Source organism: Mustela erminea, chromosome 3 (assembly GCF_009829155.1).
Source record: "Mustela erminea isolate mMusErm1 chromosome 3, mMusErm1.Pri, whole genome shotgun sequence".
Taxonomy (NCBI): Eukaryota; Metazoa; Chordata; class Mammalia; order Carnivora; family Mustelidae; genus Mustela; species Mustela erminea.
This window is the reverse complement of record NC_045616.1, coordinates 139,340,078-139,360,699: the sequence shown is the minus strand read 5'-3', so window position 1 is coordinate 139,360,699 and position 20,622 is coordinate 139,340,078. Positions and strand designations below refer to the sequence as shown.

The following is a 20,622-nucleotide window of genomic DNA, read 5'->3' as shown; positions in this document are numbered from 1 at the left end:
TCTCTTCTCAGAAAGCCTTTCTTAACCCCTTCATATCTCCATCATTCACCACGCTCTGATGCTACCATAGTTCCCTTCATAGTATCAATACCCATCTGACATGATAGTATTTTATGTTTACTAATTTGCCACCATCACAATATAGGCTTCATGAGGCTTTGTAGGAACATTGTTTGGTTTAGGACCCTGCATATGACAAGCACTCAATGAAAATCTGTTGAATGAATAGTAAATATTTAATCAACATTAGTTTACTTTCAAAATGTGAGATTTTCTTTTGCTGGACACAAATAAAAAATAAAATAAAATAAAATGTGAGATTTTTTAAAAGTCAAAAGAGGAATCTAGTCCAGAAGAAATGAAAACTAAGGAACTTGAAACTTAGCAGATTTCAGAATAGGAGGACATCGTGAATTCAGGACGATCACAAGAGGGAGTTCGTACGAGACAGCCAAATGTAAATCTGTCTTTGAATAAGGTCTGGATAACCCCGAGGACCCTTCTGTGCACCCCTCTGACAGTTTCAGGGTTTAGCCTTTGGGTTTCAGGTGACTCTGGGGATGACTTCGGTCAGATGATTGGTTTCACTTTGTTTGGTGTTTCTCCATCTTTTGCATTATTGTCCCATTCTCCTCACCCTGGAGCAAAAAACTGAATTTAAATTCTACTACAAAATATTAGATACTAAGGGGTAAGATTCTGTCATATAGAACTGAGTTATGCAGGCAGACGCTACCATTACAATATCTAAGACTTGTTGGCCTCCTCATTCCAGAACTACATTTCACCCCCTCGTGGGTGATATTGCCCTGCTGGACACGCATAGCGTAGCTGAAAGAGGACCTGAGAAAGACGGTAGATTCTAAACGCAGTATCAAAATCTGTTAAGAAGCATTCATTCTGAATTTTGAATGGCTAAGGCTGTCAGCTTCAGGCAAGTCAAATTTAATTTAAATTATCATGGTTGTTTGCTTTGAGATGGGACTCTAATTGGAGAATTACATATGATAGATAAAAGTGACCTGGAACATTCAGCGGATCTTCATGTCCACAAACTCTGCTTCTGCTGAAATTGATCTTCAAGATGAGAAGCATTTAGACCTCAGCACAGATCAGCCACTGAGGGATATTGGTACTCGTAACTATTTGCAGGTTTCTCGCCTGCTGTATCTTCTCTAGGTCAATGTTTTGTTCACTGGGATGTTTCCTTGGATGTTGTGAAAGAACCGCTCATTTTATAGTATTGCAAAATTGTGTATTTTTTCTTATGGTCAGAATCATCTCAAATCATTATAGTAGATTGAAATGCTTCTACTCCCCTTGGTTACAGAAATAGGAGAAGGAGTTGATAGAACAGGGGGCTGGAAGGATTACTGGAAAATTCCCAATGACAGGTATGGAATTCACAAATTATATAGCCCATGAGCACCAAAATAAGACTAGATGACTTAAAATAATTTTTCCTGTTCTCAAAATTCCTTCCCTGCCTCCACAACATTCCCAGCAGTCAGGATGATGTCTCCTGACCCTGGTCCAAGGTGAGCCAGTCAGCTCAATCAGCTATGAATCCCTTCAGGGCAAGGAATTGGCCTTATTGATGGTATATTTTCAGTGCCAAGTTCAAAGCCTGGTTCTTAATTGATGTTCAGTAAATATGTATTGAATGAATACAATTCGACAGCAAGAAGAAAAATTCTCTAGGGTTTTCTTCAATCAGGTTTATTTAAAGAGCAACTTACCTAAGATATTTACCCTGTTTTCATAGGTAGGGGACCATCTGAACTGTGACTAATAGCCTGAATCATTGACCATTAATATTGTGATTTAAAGGATATTTTAAAAATTGTTTTAAATGATTGAGAGTGTAGAAGTTGATGGCACTGTGCTGGGGTAGGGAGTACACCAATGAATGGGACACTGTCACTGTGTTTGAGGACCTCACTGTTGAGTTGGACAGACCTTGGAGGTCACTTAGCGTAACTTTCTCATTTTACAGATGAGAAAACGGAGACTCATAAAGATTGCTAGGCCTGATAGAAAATGTTTAGATTTATTCATAAGATTTTAATATGTCTGTGTGGAGTGACTTTGCAGTGAGAGGTGTTACTTATTTTGGCCAAAGGGAACATTCAGTTTTTGTACATTTATGGATTATCTTTTCTTTGATCTTACATTTCTTTTTTAATAGGCATATGATTATGTAGATGATATTTGCTAAGCTTTTGATTTATTTGGAACCAATTAATAGCCGGCACTCGAGTCCTTTGGAAGCTCAAAACTTGCTATATTGGAAATTTCTTTACGGTGACTGAGTAATAAGGTCGTGTATTATTGACATGGCTTCTGACACCTCGCCCATTTATTATTATTCCTTGTTAAATCACTTCCTGAGAAGGCTAGAGAATGTTTTCCATTTTAGATGCCATAGTTTATGTTGACTTTCTCTGGGAGAAAGTGAAATTCAGAGAAGAGAATGAAAAGAGTCATTTTTCTGTGTTTACGAGGGATGGAGCTGAAAGTTTCCTTTGGTGGATGGGCAGTGGAATTCAATTAGCCTTTCATTGTGGGGACGGATTGTGTGCCAGGCCCCGTGCAGAATTCAGGGGGCTGGATGGGTGCCAGCTCTCATAGGGGAGACCTGCTTCCCGCAGCTGGCAATGCAGGGGAGATGCATCAAGGGTGGTCAAGGGTGAGCCACGGGCGGGCCAAGTCTCCTTACCTAGAACCATGGAGAAATATTTCTTTGGAGGAGATAGCTGTGGGGTTGGACTAAGAGTAGGTCAGTCCCAACAGTTAACCAAAAGAGAAGTGACTAAGAGCTGTACAGTGCATAGGGACTCAATCCCCTCTGAGGCTGCGTGATCAAGATGGAATGTTGGCTGAGCTTAGGAGGGGTCTTGTCCTAAGCCAGAGCCTGAATCTCTCTGTGCTATTAATTGGCTCTTCCTCTTCCGGGCATCACTGTCAGTCCTGGAATGGAGAGTCTTCCTGTGTATGCCGTTGAGCTGATCAAAGCAAATGGACGTAGATTTTAACTTCCTAAAAATGTAAGCTCTTACATGTGCCTTCCAAGGAGTCCTTCAGTTGGCCTCCTGCGTGGAGATGAGTTTGATGGGAGTTGTTTTAGAAAAAGTCATCTTAGTTCCCTGATGATCAGGAAAACTTCCTGGAGAAAGTCATTGTTCCAGAGGTTTCTGTCTGGGGGAAGGGTGCGTATGTGTGTGTGCGTCTGTGTGTCTGTGTGTCTGTGTGTCTGTGTCTGTTAGTACGTCTGTGTATACAGGATGGAGGGATCTTAGCTGGGGAGCGAGGAGAGGCATGAGTTCCCTGGCTCACAAAAGCAAACATAGGCCTTCTGTGTTACAGGAGGCCACGTGGTCTGTATCAGAGGGCTCAATTTTGTGACCGAGATTTTTTGTTTTTTCCTCTTCCAGGCCTGAATGGGACCAGGTGAGGTCATGCTGTGGCTGCTGGAGGAATACTGCATTTCCGGGTCGTTTGCACAGGCCCTGCTGTGAAGGGAGCCCCACGAGAACTCGTCAGACGCTTCCTTCCTTCTCTTGCAGAACGCTCCAGGCTCAGCGGCTGTTCCCCTGTTGCTCTGATTGTATCCTGTCCTCCCCTTGCCAAAGCAAACAGCCCGGTCTCGAGTAGGCATCCTGTAGGCTCATCTGCCAGCCTGAACATGAACACAGGCAAAGCCGATGACAGCCAAGGTTCCCAAGGGACATGGGGCCTTCCGGGGTCCAGCCCGAAGGAGCAGGTCCTCTCATGATGTTGGCATCTGGGAGTGAGCACCATGCCCATCACCCAGGACAATGCCGTGCTGCACCTGCCCCTCCTCTACCAGTGGCTGCAGAACAGCCTGCGGGAGGGCGGGGATGGCCCCGAGCAGCGGCTCTGCCAGGCGGCCATCCAGAAGCTGCAGGAGTACATCCAGCTGAACTTTGCCGTGGATGAGAGCGCCGTCCCCCCTGACCACAGCCCCCCGGGGATGGAAATCTGCACTGTGTACCTCACCAAGGAGCTGGGGGACGCAGAGACTGTGGGCCTCAGTTTCGGGAACATCCCTGTTTTCGGGGACTACGGAGAAAAGCGCAGAGGGGGCAAGAAGAGGAAGACCCACCAGGGCCCTGTACTGGACGTTGGCTGCATCTGGGTGACAGAGCTGAGGAAGAACAGCCCGGCCGGGAAGAGCGGGAAGGTCCGACTGCGAGATGAGATCCTCTCCCTGAACGGGCAGCTGATGGTCGGAGTTGATGTCAGTGGGGCCAGGTGAGTGGGGGAGCGCCAGTTGGCGCAACGGCTGGACGGGGGACCCCTGGGGCTAACCTACGTCTGCTGCTCCAGTCTGTAGCTGCAGAGGGTTATGAGACCGACTCTGGTAAGAAGCCAATGGCATTTGTCCTCTAAAGGGAAAGTGCCCTCAGCTGAAGTATTGTGGTATTTGTATTTTTTTTTTTTTTTTTGCTTTGTTCTCTCTCAGAGGACTCAGACTCACTTTTCTTTTTTCTTGAAACTTGGGTTAGAAATAAAATAAAATGGTGCATGACACAAGAGTATGTGAAATGTCGCTTTGTGTTAGACCCTCTTCCACTCAACCCAGCATCTCCCCCCTGGTTAGAGCACCAAAGGTTGGGTCCTGGATATATTTCTATCTGCCCATCACATGCCACCTTATGGACTCTTAGTCCAGAAGCCCCTTGAGATGCTTAGAACTGTCTTTGGACCACCAGCCATCCCTGTCCTTGGCCCCAGTTTCCCCGTCCTGGAAGATCCACTTGGGTGATGAGCATATGTCTGTTTTTCACCTGTATGGCCACCCATCATGGCAGTAAGTCATGGCTGGACTCTTGTTCCCCAGGTGGATCCGAGTCCCCAAGACCACCCTCAGTGATTTACTAGAAGGATTCAAAGGACTTCTTGTACAGAAGGGCTCAATTCTCCCAGCAGTGACTTGTGACAGCATCTGTGGAGCGTTGTCAAACAGGAAAGCACATAGCCTTGGCATCAGGGTTTTTCTTGGGGGTCAGTCACCCAGACATGGAGTCTTATGTAGCTGGCCTTAGTTACTCAGTGTCTAGTTCTTCCAGATTTCAAACTGATGCCACATGGCCAGTTGACCCTGCCATAAATCACATTATTAACATAAACTATCTGGTATCAGGCAGAATATTCCAAGGGTATAGAGGTTACCTCTCAGGAGTTAGTCAAGAACCAGTTCTTTCTTTGGAATGTACATGGGTTGAATATCCCAAATTTGCTGTGTTAACCCTTTACTGCACACCAGGGTTTTAGAAACGGTTATATATGGAAGATAGAAGAAAAGAGAAGTTTGAAGATATTCTGAGATGCGTAACTTTTGTCAAGCCTTCACGGGCTCATGTGAGGAGCGCTCCTATGTCCCAAGAGTAAAGAATCATAGAAAGAGGGTCACCTTGAGAATCATGGTGACCTTTCACTGAGGAAGAATCTAAACCAAGGAGATCCTGAGGGGAAGAAGCCAAAGCAGAAGTATCTTAAGTTTAATCTTCTCCTTCCCTTCAGTCTTCTACCAGAGCTTTACATTAGCAGAAACCAGCTAGAAGCCAATGGCAGGGGAGCCCATTGAGACTGTCCATATTTGTCAACCTGGGCTAAAGGGCAGGGTGGAGAATGGTGGAGAGTGGAGATGGAGGGGCAAGAAGAAGTCATCAGGCTCATATACTGTGTTCTAAGTTGAAGTGAGCCAATGCGTGGAATAGTCCTGGCCCAGGGATGGCTGGCGTGTTGTGAGTACTTACTCAGCAGACTCCCATCAGTATTCTCTTTGGGTTGCCTCTCTGACTGAAAAGATATTCCTGGCTTCTAGCTGGGTCCTGAACTGGTAGTTATTGGGAGAAGCTTCATTTTCAAGGAAGGGTGTTGAAGAGAAAGGATATTATTTAAAATTAGAAATTGTTCTTAAAAAAGAAACAGGACTGGACACTATAGTATTTTTTGGTGTTGAGAAGGTGATTCCAGTCCCTGGTGGCTGGGTCCTCAGGGTTAGAAGCAGGGATCAACATGGAGCTTGAGGCAGCCCTCCCAGAGCTGCCCCTGAGAGCCCCTACCATTCGCAGGTGTCAGCTTTGAGGGGTGCTGCTTTGGATGCAGAGGTAGAAGGAAGATCAGGGAGGGGACAGCCAGCAGGAGAACATAATGGTCAGGAACTCCAGTCTGGAACCATACAGCTAGTGCTACCTCCTCGGGCTCCCACACGTACAAGCTGGTTGACCTTGGAGAAATCATCCCTCTTAGCATCGGATTCCCTGTCTGTGACATGGGAATGGGGACACTGTCGATCCAATGACTACATGATGCAATAATGCATATAAAGGGCTCAGCCCTGTGTTCAGTACATAGCTCAGTAACACATTAGCTTCACAATGACTGTTCTACATGGACAGTGTTTGGAAAGAACGGGAGTTTCTGATCCAAGAGGATGCTCGAGTCTTTAGGATTTAGAAGACTTTTTCCATACTGGATAAATTTCCTCATGTCTGTTCAGGAAGCTCTTCCCATTGCCTGCTTAAGGCTGTGGAGTCTTTACGAGGCAAAGTTCTCTTTCCCAGGCTCTGAAAGCAGATGTGACCCTGAAATGAGGAGGCTTTCCAGCTACCAGGAGAAGATTCTTTGGTGATTTTAATTTATTCCTTGGAGGGAGTGATAGGATGATATCCATTTTTTTGTTTTTTTTCCAAAGAAAGAAGATACAGAAGAATAGAAAGGTGATGGGTCCGGGGTCATGACAGAGAGTGGGAGGGAAAACTAGACTCCTTAACGGAGGCTCCAAGGAGGGAGCAAATAGGTGTGGCGGGGGAGGCAGTAAACTGAGTCTGGGATTCTGGGTTCTCACTACGGGTCTTCTAGCCATGAGCTTTGAGACCTGTGTGTAAGTGCGTTGGGATGACGGACTGAGGGAGGGAGGGAGGTGGCCTGCCGCTGCCTGTGCTCACATGTTAGGAGTGAATCTCTGAAACATTTCATTTGACCCATCTGAGCTGGTTTTATCATTCTAGAAGCTCACAGAGGTGAAGCAATGTTCCCGTGACGTCACAGTGATAACTGGCCGAGCTGAGAGACTCAGTCTCTCTCTCTTCTGACTCTCAGCTGGGAGTGGTACCTGATTCAGCACACCATTCCACTTCTGTGTGCTCAGGAAGAGAGGCTCGGATGGATGTGGTCAGCGGGCCTCTGGACTGAAAGAGCTAAAGCTGAGGAGCTTGGAGAGTGGAAATAGGAGAAAGGGTCGGGGAACAGGTCTGTAAGACAGCTAATTGTTATGCCTGGGTGTTGTCAAATGTAGCTGGGATTTGTTTTAATCAAGTATGGTAAGACATGCGGATAGGAAAATGCTGTCATAAAGGGAGAAGTTTATACTCACAGATCCCTAGAAGCAGGAGGAACGTCACACCACACAGGGCTACATGGAGAAACACCAGTGTCAGTCAGGAGGCAGGGGGAGAAGCGGGGAGAGCATGGCCCAAAGCCTTTATTGGGGTTTTCAAGTTTTCAAGGGAAGGTTTGGGCGAAGCATGGTAGCTACTCTGAGCAATCTTGGGATTTGGTAGTTTGAATAATTACAGCAGGTTCTGAGCTATAGGATAGTCTCTGGTTGTCTAGTGGCTCTCCCAGGGGGACTTAGAGGCAATAGTGTCTTGCTGTATGAGAGTCTGACAAAGGAGAGAGTTGGAGTGTGGGCTCTGGATTGGTGGATTTGTGTATTCAAAGGCACACTCTCAGGGGAGTTGTTTGCTATTTCTAGGAGTTGGCTAAGCTCTAGGAGGGTCAGTCTCTCTGGGATCAAGGTCCCAAATGCTGGAACGTCAAGAATACAGAAAACAAGGAAATAATGGTCAGTGCCCTGGGCTTCTGGAAATTTTCCACAGCTGAGGAAATAAATCTCCCAAACATAACTTTCTCACTAGTGAACAGTCCTGTCTCTGAAATTCCTCTCTCTGATGGTACAGTCACATGTGATTACTGGATGGTGAAGATCTCCCCAGAAGCCACAGAGATGCAGGGGTGATAGAAGGAAAAGGCCAGGACCCACTGGTTGGTCTTCAAAAGAAGTATGAAAGTGAATCAAGTAATGAGGAGGGACTCCCAGAGTCCTGGGCTCCCAATACTCGTAACAACCAAGAGGTTAACAAGACAGAAGGAGACTAAGTTCAGTTTTCCAAGGTTCCCTGCCTAGTTCTCTGGTGCAATTATAAGAAGTACCTTTGGTAAAGCAGTTGCTACCACATTCTGCCATCTACTTTCTCATTTTGGACCTATCACAACTCTATAAAGGATAGCTTTAGATGAGAAACCTTGGCCACAGAGGCCATGTAACTTGCCCAAGGTCACCTAAGGAAGAGACAGAACCAGATCTGCTACCATGGTCTGTGCTCCTACCTCCTGTGCTATACTACCTCATCTCTGCCCCAGAGCTAGACACTGGTCCTTGCCACATGGTCTGGGGCTGAACTTCACAGATGGTATTCAGTTTCACAAAATACTCTGCAGTCTAATGGCAGACACCAGGGAAGAAAATGACTAGAACACTCCAAGGTTTAGCCCTACCTAAACTGACAAGGAAAACTGAAGCCCCTCCCCCAATCTTATAAAAGGAAACCCAATTTTAATATAGAATCTTTTTGGCAAACATATCTACGTAGAACTTTAGGACTAGAAGCACTTTGAGATTAAGTATCAAGGCATTTAAAGTGTTCTTGAATGTTCTCAAGATGCTCCTTTTCACTCTGTAACTGGCTAACAGTTTCCTTCAACACTAAATTTTTCCACATACCTGTGTAGGTTTTGTCATAAAAACTGGTGAATGCAAATTAGGGTTTTGTAGAGACCCCAGTACTGCAAAAAGCAACCTCAATTAATGTGTATCCCCTAACTTGTAAGCATAAGATCCCAGGTGTCTGTGTACTAACATCATACCCCACCCTACCAATACAATATGTTAGTTGTCCACACCATCACTTGGAATTATAGTATGAGGCACTCTTTTGGGCAATCCATTCTGTTCCTTCTCTTGAGTTTGATTCTGAATTCAAAACTACCTTAGATGATGTTGTGGTTTGAACCGTGTCTCCTAACCACACCCACCTACCCCCCACTGCTAAATTCATACTGTGACGTCTTAAATCCCTGGTACCTCAGAATGTGGCCTTGTTTGGAAATAGTGCGATTACAGATGTAACTAGTTAAGATGAGGTCATCCTGAAAGACTAGTAGGACAAATCCAGTAGGGTAGTGTCCCACAACAGATTTGGACACAGACATGCCCCCAGAGAGAGCACCAAGTGAAGACCGTAGTTACGTTGCCACAAGCCAAGGGAAGGATCGGGAGCCAGGAGAGAGGCCTGGAATGGATCCTGCCTTGGTGCTTCAGAGGGAGCATGGCTCTGCCAACACCTCGATCTCAGACTTTTAGCCCCCAGAACCATGAGACAAATTTCTGTCACTTGGGCCATTTGGTTCGTGGTCCCTTCTTATGGCAGCCCTGGCAAAGTAATCCATTTGGCATTTTGACCCTTGTCACCTATGGCTAGTCAGTGATTCGGGCCATTTCCTCCCTGACAAGAGTCACTCTGGAAACCAGAGAGCGTGGTGGATGTTTTCGGAAGAGGGCACTGAAAATTGTGGGTGTGTTATGCATGGGAGGAGCTGGTGCCAAATGTGGAAGATGAGGTCTTGGCTTGCTTATTTTTAAAAATTAGCCTAGAGTCAATCTGTAAACTTCATCCCCGGGGGAAAGAGCAGAGAACTCAGAGCTACGGGTTTGACATCCTTCTGCACCCCAGAACCAGTTCCAAGAGTAAAGTTGTGACTGGCCCCAAAATCATAGGCCCCACTCTGCTTTCTCACTGGATGATTCTCCTCAGGTCTGGAGTTTGCCTCTCGCCACTCTCCGCTGGCCCCTGCGGCTCTGAGAGCCCCTTATTCTTTTCAGTGGTAACAGCCCCATCTTGCAGGCACAGCTGGTAGCACACAGGGGAAAGTGTTTGTTTGCAGGCTCTTATCATACCTACTCTAGGGAAGATGGGATTCTTCTGGAATGTTCTATTTACTTTTGTTTGGTGGAAGGAGAGCTGAGAAGGTTTTTCAGATGATTTCCTACAAGGAATACTTTGTAACCCCAGTCCCTCCCTCCCTTAGCCAGCTTTCTATAAGTAAACCAGATCTGTTCCCTGAGGACAGATTGTTCCAAATTGGTAACAAAATATGGAATTAATTAAAACATAACCCACACAACAAAACAAGTAGCCTTTTCTGAAAAGTAAAAGGGCCCATGTTTCACTTAAAACGTGTTTTCCAGGATGTGAACCATGACTGGACTTTTTTGTACATTAATAAACAGGAGAGGAGCACAGTGCAAAAGAACATGGAGCTCGGAACCATGGGCCTGGCTTCCAGGCCTGGGTGTCGGCTGTGTGACGTTGGGAGAGTTGCCTCAGCTACAGGAGCCTGACGCTATTTCCCCAGTAGGGTCATTTAGTGGATTGGATAAGATGATTTAGTTAATGTACTGAAGAGACATCTGGCATATGGTAGATGTTCAGTCAAAGCTAACCTTTAACAACCATCCTGGTCAGCCTCAGGCCATCTGAACCCAGAGCAAAGCGTTCAACCGAGAAGACGCCTTTGAGTTAGAGGGACAGAGGAGAGCATCAGACCTTAGCCATGTACTCAGCAGGAAAGAGAAAGATCCGCAGCCCCGAAACCAGGGTGATATCAAGTACTGAGCAACTGGGAAGGCGTGGGTACCCACCAGGCAGAAAGGGTGCTGATTCCCTGAAGGAACAGGGTTCTGGAGCCAGAGTGCCCCTTTGAGTTACCGGCACGTGATGTCTTTGTGACCCCAAGAGACAGGTCAGGGTGCTGAGCTCGCTGGAGGGCCCAAGGGGCTGTGGGCAATCGGCCAGCTAGCAGAGGAACGTTATGTTACGTCCTGGGTGGGCTGAGTATCATCCCTGACCACGAGTAACCTTCAGCACAGTACCCTTTGCCTTTAAATTGTGCCTAAAATTAAATTTAGGGTTGTTACAAGCTCAGGCTCTGGTTACCCATAGCAACCTTGAGTTCTCTCTAGGTTATAGCAGATTTTAAACAGAGTGTCAAATGCTGCTAGAAGGTGTAACTTGGAGAAATGACTGCAGGTAGTGATGTAGGAGACACAGAAAGGAGAAATTGCCAATTATACCTTTATAATATGGTCTCTGGGGCCATTCAGCATGAGCGTCCTGCCTACCTGAATATGCCCAAAGGCACCGGTGCTCTATTCAGGACTGTATATATAGTAAGAGGTGACATCACGATGACCTAGAGACATTGAGGCAAGGTTAAGTTATATTCAGCTTCCTGTTGAAGAAGCTGAGAAGCATGTAATAGACTTTAGAAAGATTTCCATTACAGACGGTTAGAAGGAAAACAAGTTTCAGCATTTAAAATTCAATTATCTGGAAAACTCGTCATGTAGAACAGCCCATTCCCCAAGGATGCCGTGGAAATGAAGCATTGCAGGACCTTACGTTTGTGCCCACTTCGTTCTTAGCCTGCTTTCCCCAGAAAACATGACTGGTTTCTGGAAGGAATCCCAGAGTTCATTCAAGTCCAACCAAGAAGGAAACTGAGGCTCCAGGGCATGGCTTCTTGGAGTCTAGGACCTTCTTCGGAGAAGAGCAAGGACTAGAATTCAGGGCTTCTGACTCAAATTCTAGAACTTTTTCTTCAGCATTGCAAACAGTAACCAATGAAATTAGATTTGTTTTTGTTTTTGTTTTTGCAGTTGACTGTTCACAGTAAAAACAAATAGGAAATCAAGTTTTTCTACATATTTCTACCCCATTCTCTAAATGGATGGTAATTATATCTAGAACCTTCCCTCTCTCAACAAGAGTTTAACTTATAGCAGCTTCATGAATGTATTATTGATGGCCAGCTGTTGGATTGGACAGTGGGAGCTTGATTTCCCTCAGGTCTTCAGAACGCTTTCTGGGCAAGGCTGTGGAGAATCTTCCACTGTTGTCTGCCATCTTGTGGCTGAAGTCGAGCACGGTGCTGGGAATTTTAGTCAAATTCATTATTCATTAAGCTGTGTGGGTTTCTCAGCTGTGCTGTTAGGATGGTGTTTTCAGGCTTTAGGGCTCTCTCTAGAATGGCAGCATCTGAGCCATCCCTGAGCAGCAAGTGACTCAGGTGCTATCTCTCTCCACTTGGTGCCTGGTGTCCTCATGCTGTCTGCAAGAGGTACCCATCCCAGTTTCCCGTGGTGTCCCCTCCTAACACTCCCAGCCCTGGCCCTCGGGTCTCACACATGAATTGTGATCTGACCAACCCACTGTGCTAGGCTCTTTGTGATGGATGGTGGAGGAAGCTGGCCTTCCCCAGTCTAACTCAACCCTCCTGAAATCAGAAAGCCTCAAGGAAAGTGAATAGCAGAGCCATGCCAAACACTACACTGGCCACGGGGGTGGATTTTTTGAGAAAACTGGCAACTTTGGCACATTCTCACTCACAGCCCGCAGGTAATGAATGTCCAGAGCCACTTAGAGAGCAGCGTTTCAGGGTCTGCTTTGTCCTCGGGGGGAGGGGAGGGATTACACAAAAGGAGACACTTTCCATGATTTTTTCCAGAGCACCATCCAGAGATGCCTTCCATGTCACCCCCGTGCCCTCTTCTCCTCTGGTATCCCCACCAGAGCCTCCATGGGGTGACTGACTTGAGCCGTGGGAGATGGAGAACCCAGATCTCTCACTTAAGACACCGGCTTTGAAACGTCTAGCATTACTTTTGGAAGTTGTCGTAATTGTAATTGTGTAAACCACAAAGAGAAAAAAGACAAAAGCATCTTAGTGTGATGGCAGTGTTACTGGCCTGACTTCAAGCCCGTTTCTACTCCCTGGGGGCTCCTGGGCCCTTGTCAGCCTTTTCTTGACTTCTACTCATTTTTTAGGTCCAGGTATTAAATAAGTAGTAAGCATTTTTATTCTCTCATTTTGAACACCAGATGCCCTTAAATGACTCTTGAGTCCTTCTTTTCCAAAAGGTTATTCAATTCCAAGCTTTGGCACCTGTTTTGGCCCTGGTCCCTTTCAGTCTTGTGACACAGATGCAGGTAACACATGGCTGGGCTCAGCTGTTCATAATCAACCTGTTTGCCATGTACGGAGGTTAAAAGGCTTGAAATTCCTGTCTTTTGGCATCACCTGTGGGTTGCTGCCTCCTCCTGGAAGGGAATAAAATCTGGTATTTTCAGGACCCAAGTATGTGTGTGTGTGAGTGAGTGTATATACACACTCACACACACACACACACACACACACACACATATCTTTGGTACAATTTATACTAAAACATAGGTTTTAATAGATATATAGGTTTCTTCATGGGATTCTTCTTTGAAATCTGATCTTCCTCCAAAGATTTTGAGGGGTGAATTTGTTACCCTATATTTAAAATGGTTGTGAAGATGTGACTCCTAGTGGCTTTTTAGATGATCAGGCTTTACCTTTGTTGAAATGCACAAAGTAACATTCAAAGGTGTGAACATCCGAGTTCTTTGCATTTCACAGCCCTCGAAGCCTGGACGCAGGGACATCTGCTGTGATCTAATAGCCGACTCACCCCACAGTTACCTCGTTCAAAGCTCGTTCCTCACCAGAGAAAGGATGAGTCTATCATTTACAACGTTTCCTGGACTGAAATTTAGCCCATTTCCTTTTGCAGAGGGGAAGGGAGACAGAGGGCCAGGCTGTTTCCATAGCCAAAGTGCATGTTTTCTCCGCCCTTGGGCCTGACTTGAGGGTTAGTCCATTTAAATGGGGCCAGGATTAACTAAGAAACTTTTTTGACTTTTGTCATCACAGATAGACTTTCACAAATGTCCCTAAGGGAAGCTGAACTATTATGGGGAGAAGAAGGAGTGGGCGTTCTTAAAAATTCAGGCTCTGTTAAGTACAGGTCTCTGTCAAATTGCATGGCAAGTCTTGAGGTTTTTTTCTGACTCAAGAGCTTTATTTAGTCCAGATGTCCATTCCTGTGAAGTCCTTGTCTGACCCAGCAGAATGAGCGGAGAGGACTTGAATGGTAGTCACTGGAAGCGGTTCACACTTTGGAAGATCTGTTGCCCAGTGGGATGCCCAGGAAGATCCATGAGATAGGTGAAAAAATTATTAGCATCCCAAGATACATCTTTTAGCTTAAAAAATAAGAAGTTGAACTTCACTAATATTTTAGATACGGTTGACACTGACATCCATATTCAGTTCATATATCAAAGGGTCCTGTGTCCTGTGTGGTGAGTGATTTGTCCTGAGGGAAGAAAGGGTGATCCACAAAGACCTCCCCCCACCCCCCACTGCCACCCTTCACTGATTAATTTACTTTTTGACTTATTTCAAGGAACTACAGTTTATGTAGTCTCACTCAGTGAAATAGGTTTATGGACAAAATTATTTCATTTTAATTAAATTAAACTTTACCAAATGGACAGGTAAACTAAAATTCTTCAGGGGAAAGGAAAAGAGGATTAAAAATAATGTAGTTATAAGCCAACCATAAGAAAATGTCTGGGTTGACCCTTCTTACCACTGGTATAGGCTCAGCCACAGTATGTGGTAAAACCATGACAATCAGATTGACAAGAAGTCAAACAAAAAATTAAAATTTGAAGCTATAAGAAACAATGTGAAATAAAAATTTCTAGCCCCATCATTAAAAAAAAAATCTCGCTGTATGTATAGATTGAGTCTTGAGATAATACTTAATGATGGTATGAGGCCATCATAATTAGGAAGATACTTAAAATCTAAAGACCCACCACATGAATAGAAATAGTTTAAAATGTTTTAGCGATGTTTAAAATCATGCCGTACTAAATCTAGTCCAGAATGCTACTAAACTGAATATTTAAAAGCCTATCTGGAATTTTGTTTAGTTTGTTTAGTTTGTTTAGTTGTTTTAAGGCAAAATGTAGCATCATTAAGAAAACCCTCATTCTTCCTATTGCAGTCAAAATAGCGAAAATAACCCATGGAAAACAATATAACTGCAAAATAAAATGCCCGATTTTGTCAGCAAATTCTGTTGGAAGATGCACAGAAACATTGCTCAAATTTTAAAGAAACAGTGTGCAGTGTGGGAGGTTTGCTAGGGGGTTGGAGGAAAGTACTGCTGTTTCTCACATGTTCCAAATAAGGGTATTTGCTTGATTCTGTTTCAGTAATGAAATGGAACACCTACTTATTTGTGAGTCACTAAAGGAAAGAGATACCAAAAAAGATATATTTTCAAAAGTCAATGACTTTGTTAGTTAAAATAATGTTTTATGGGAAAATTATGTAAGGTAACAGCTGCTTTAACTAGAATAAAAAAGAATTCAGAGTAAGCTTACAAAAATAGGCCAGAACAAGAAATTGATTCACTTATTGGTCCTAGGAGAGTTAACACAGCAAAGAAGCTAGAAGAGAAGACAGAAAACGGAGATGCTGGCAAATGTCATTGGTATGGTTAATGTTATAAAAATAACGACCTTTAAAATCAGTTGGATTTTTACTCTTCTCTGTAAGGAGATGGGGGAGAATCATGAAAATGTTTTGCCAGAGAGAGGTCTGATGTTTATCTCAAGGCACAGCACTTAAAGTCCTCACACTTAAAGATGACAGCGGCGTGCTTTCTCCTGTACAAAAAAAGACAAGTGTTTGAAACTGGCCCACCTCTTGTTTGAAAACAAGTGGTTTTCAGTGTCTTCTTTTCTGGAGGCTGTTTTTTGTACACTCATAACCCATTTCTCCAATATCAAGATAATGTTGTACCAATAAGAGAATAACTGCTATTTGAAAGAAACTCATGCTACAGAAAGAACATTTTCAAAATGAAATGTTTCTCATTTATGTGACTTTAAAAAAAAAAAGGCTATTTGTCAACAAAATATTTCATATGTATATTTGAAACCTTTAAAGCAAAATTTTCTATTTTTTTTAAATCTACCAAAGAATTTTCAAGAATTTATCTGTTTAAAAGCTATTTTAATAGACTGTACCTTTCGACGACGTTGCAAGAAAGCTCAACTAAGTCGAAAATTAACACAAAGTTTTGACCGAAACCTTAGTACAAGTGGTGGATAGGGTTGGAAAATAGATACTATCATTGATGGAAATCCTGCCCTACTGTGATTCTTCTGTTGGAGTCTGTGTATCCTAGTGAGTTATCTTTAGCTAAGGGAGCCCTTAAAATCCACATCCATTTATTCCTAACTCAACCATACTTGTGAATGATCATATCCCAGAGTGTAAAGTATTTGACAGTCTTGAAATATATTTAACTGTATTTCTTTTCCTAATAATAATATTTGCTTTACATCATTTATTTTACAAAGGTGAAATAAATTTTAAATATTAAGTACTTCACATTAGATGTCTCTTTTAGAAAACTTCTTTATATATGTTTTATAATATATGTCATGTACTAGTACAATCGTACATGCATGTGTTAAATAAATAAACACATCTATTGGATATAGCTAGCTAGCTAGCTATATATTTATCTATAGATATATAGTTTGTTTGTTTTCTTTTTGCCGAGAGGCTTGAGAAGTCAACATTTGTAGAGCAGTCAGTCATCTCACAGATAGAGTTTATCCCTGTCCTCCTAAGGAAATGTCTCCTTTGAGATTTGTGGGGATCTAGATGCTTCTCATCAATCCCATGCCCACCACTTCTCCTCACTTGGCTCTCCAGAAGGCTGATCTCCTTGGACTCTGTAGACTGGTTCCCCTTCCTAAGCTCTCCCAGTTCCTCCTCCTCGCTTCCCAGGTCTGCACCCAGAGTAACGCCATGGGGTGTTCTGGCCACCCCCCCCCAAACACACACACCCGGGCTTCTCTCCTCTCATTGCTCCTGCTAACTGCCTCCTCTCTGGACCGTTGGGTGAGCGCTCTTTGGCTCATTGTTCTTCTGTTTATTCATTTCAGAGCAACATATTTATAAAGCTATTACTTAATTCCTCAGGCACCCAGTCCCTCCCCCATACTAATCTTTATTTCAGTGGCAACATTAAAAAACTGAAATAGCATTTTATTTTTTATTTTTTTTAAGACTTTATTTATTTGACACAAAGAGATACAGCGAGAGAGGGAACATAATAAGCAGGGGGAATGGGAGAGAGAGAAGCAGGCTTCCTGCCAAGGAGGGAGCCCGATGTCAGGCTCGATCCCAGGACCCTGGGATCATGACCTGAGCTAAAGGCAGACGCCCAATGACTGAACCACCCGGGCACCCCTGAAATAGCATTTTAAAGGAACAACTTGCAATTCTACTACGCTAATTCTCAGTGAATTTGATTTTTCTGTGTTAACATCTCATCTGTGACCGTGCGGGTCTAGTCCCAACACACCAACACAACAGATCTGTTTCCATCTCATCTCTGTTCATCTGCAATATATTTTGTAGACTACCTTAATATTTATTTCCATTTTAGAGGATTTGTGCACATGGGGAAAGCACTCAGATAGGACAGAAGGACAGTGAGTGATAATTATCCCCAGTTCAGACCCCATCCTCTAGTTACTACCACCAGCTGCACCCCAGGGCCTCAATCTGTTACCAGTTTGGGGGTATCTTTCTAGGAATTCTGTAAGCATATGTAAGTTCTCTCTCTCACTTTCATATGGACGGGGATACACTATACACACTCTTCTGCATCTTAACATTTTTGTTGTTCTTAAAAGTCTTTAGAGATTGTTTCAAATCAGAACACATGCAGTCATTCTTTTTTTAAAAAAAAAATATATTTTATTTATTTATTTGATAGAGAGAGAGTGAGCGAAAGCATGAGCAAGGAGACAGTCAGAGGGAGAAGCAGACTCCCCGTGGAGCTGGGAGCCTGATGCGGGGCTCAATCCTGGGACTCCAGGATCATGACCTGAGCTGAAGGCAGTCGCTCAACCAACTGAGCCACATAGGTACTCCAATCATTCTTTTTAACAGTGGCATAATATTCCACCAAATGGTTCTAATATGATTTATTTAATTGGTCGTCCATGGGTGAGCATTTTCATTGTACGATCTTTTATTTATGGCACCAGTTCTGCAATAAATTTTATGTCGATGTGTCTTCATGTATTGTGCGTTCATGTATACATACATTTCTGTAAAAAAAATAAATAAATTCCTAGAAGTGGAATCCTCATGCAGATCACATTTTAAATTTTCTAGTCATATGGCAAATTGCGTCACCCAAGAGGTCACACTAACTGGTATCCCCTCTGACAGAATATAAAAGTAATGTTTTTCCTACACCTTTAACACCATAGGAGTGCTTTTCACACATTGAGTCATACTACATGCAGGAATCTGTATTATCCTTTTTCATTTAGCACGTTTAAAGAGGTTCCACCTTATTAAATAGTCTTAATAGGCAAAATCATCAGTGATAATTTAGGCAAGAATGCTCTCTCTGTTATTCTCAGTTTTTCAATGCGATGCATAACACTGTATGGAAAATGCTTGTGACCATGACTTGTTTTTGCTTTTGAATCATGCTCTGAGGGCAGATTTCCTGGATTGAAGGTGCTAGGTCAAAGGATGTCTTGCCAGATCACACTCTCTCCAAAAATCTGTGAAAGACATTGTACCAGGACTATGTCACAATTGGGTATTATAATTTAAAATTATGTTTAATTAGTAGAAATATGGCTCGCTTTTATGGTTTTAATTTCCATTGGTTTGATCAGGGAGCTTGGTCATTTTCCCCTAGTTGTTTTGTTTGTTTGTTTGTTTCTATTTTATCTTTACCTAAGTCTAAGTCACCTATTTGTATAGGTCACTTTTTTCTTTTGTAATTTCTTTTCACAACATTTTTTCAAATCTCAGCACATTGCCATTTTCCCAGAGACCAAAACTTTTCTCCTACCAAGTTTCCTGATCATATTTAAAATTTATCTTTATAATTTAAAATTTAATTTAGGTGACATTTATTTTGATGGATAGTGAAAAAAATTACTTATTTTTTCTAAATTGTGTAGTTATCCAAATACCACTTATTAAAGTTTTGCTCAATTAATTTTTGAAGCTTGATTTATTAAGATACACATGCACATATATATGCGCGCGCACACACACACACACACACACACACACACACATTTCTATTTTAGGGTGTTCTCTTGTTGTTCTGATCTATCTGTCTATTTATATGCTCATCACCCAGTCTTTTGATCATGCTATATCTAATAGATGCTCAGTTATCAATGCTCAGCTCACATTCCCCTCCATGATATCTTTCCTTCTTCCCCTCCTGGGAGTAGCTCTGACCTACACACACACATAATCAACTTTCATGGATGTTGTAGGCATATTCTAAGATGACACCCAGGATTCACACACTCCTACCTTGAGCACCCCCTCATAACCAGGACTGTAAATTTGATGAATTTTACTTCCATGACCAGGTTATGTCATAAGACACAGGTGACGTTAAGAAAGGGAGATGATCCAGGTGGGCCTGACCTAATCACATGAGCCCTTTTAAAAGTAGAAAGTTTTCTTTGGCTGGAATCAGAAGGGGCAGTGAGTGAGACATGCTCCAGGCGACCTGGAGAAAAGCAAACATCCATGCTGTGAACAGGCAATGGAAAGGTGCCATGTCTACAGAGCTGAAACCAGGCTCTATGTGACATTAGCAAGACAGCAGAGAAACCTCAGTCCTACAACTTCAACAAACTGAACTCTGCCAACAGCCAGCGAGCTGGTTGGAAGAGGTCCCCTGGCCTCAGATGAGACTGTTAGCAGCCCAGCCAATGAATGCCTTGATGTCGATCTCAGGAAACACAGCAGAGAGCCCTGCCATGCTCTGCTGGACATCTGCCCTACCCAACTGGAAGCCAACAAATGGATGTTGCCCTCTACATTTGTGGAAATTTGTTACACAGCACTAGAAAACCAATACAGTGGCAACACACAATTTTTTTAAAAAGATTTATTTATTTGACAGAGAGAGGCACAGTGAGAGAGGGAACACAAGCAGAGGGTGTGGGAGAGGAAGAAGCAGGCCTCCCATCAAGCAGGGAGCCCAATGTGGGGCTTGATCCCAGGACCCTGGGATCATGACCTGAGCCAAAGGCAGATGCCTAACTGACTAAGCCACCCCTGCAACACACAATTTAGGACTTAATCACTCTCATGTCATTTGCTAATCATTCCACATGTAAACCTTATCTCCCCCAATCAGATCATCAACTACCTAAGACCAAGACCCACTCTGGTGTTTCCTCTGCATCAGCCATGTTCCCTACCTCGTCTTCGGGGCTGCACTGGGAGCCAGAGTGGGGCTGGGAGTTTAGATTATCTAAAGCCGGGCTTTAGAATCACACTGCCCTGGCTTAAGTCTTGGTACAGACTCTCCAAGCGTCAGTTCCTTCATCTTTAAAATGGGAATAAAATGCATGGGACAAATTATTGAATGATATTCAGCCATCCTTATCAACAGTGACTTTTGAAGATGGGAGATGAAGACAGGATCAGATTACAAAGGAAGGTTGTAAGGATTAAATGAGATGGTGCTTACAAAGCTCTTAGTGGAGTGGGTGATGCCTGGTGAAC

General features: G+C 43.5%; 1 protein-coding gene across 5 annotated transcripts in view; it reads left to right on the top strand.

Annotated features, from left to right (window-relative positions):
• PDZD2 (PDZ domain containing 2) overlaps positions 1-20,622 on the top strand; it is a 348,844-nt gene that overhangs the window by 120,731 nt on the left and 207,491 nt on the right. For all 5 annotated transcript variants that reach the window (XM_032337686.1, XM_032337688.1, XM_032337684.1 and 2 more), the window contains exon 2: positions 3,435-4,275. In XM_032337686.1, the coding sequence (XP_032193577.1) occupies positions 3,800-4,275 (476 nt within the window). In that variant the 5' untranslated portion in view covers positions 3,435-3,799. The remainder of the gene's footprint in view (positions 1-3,434; positions 4,276-20,622) is intronic.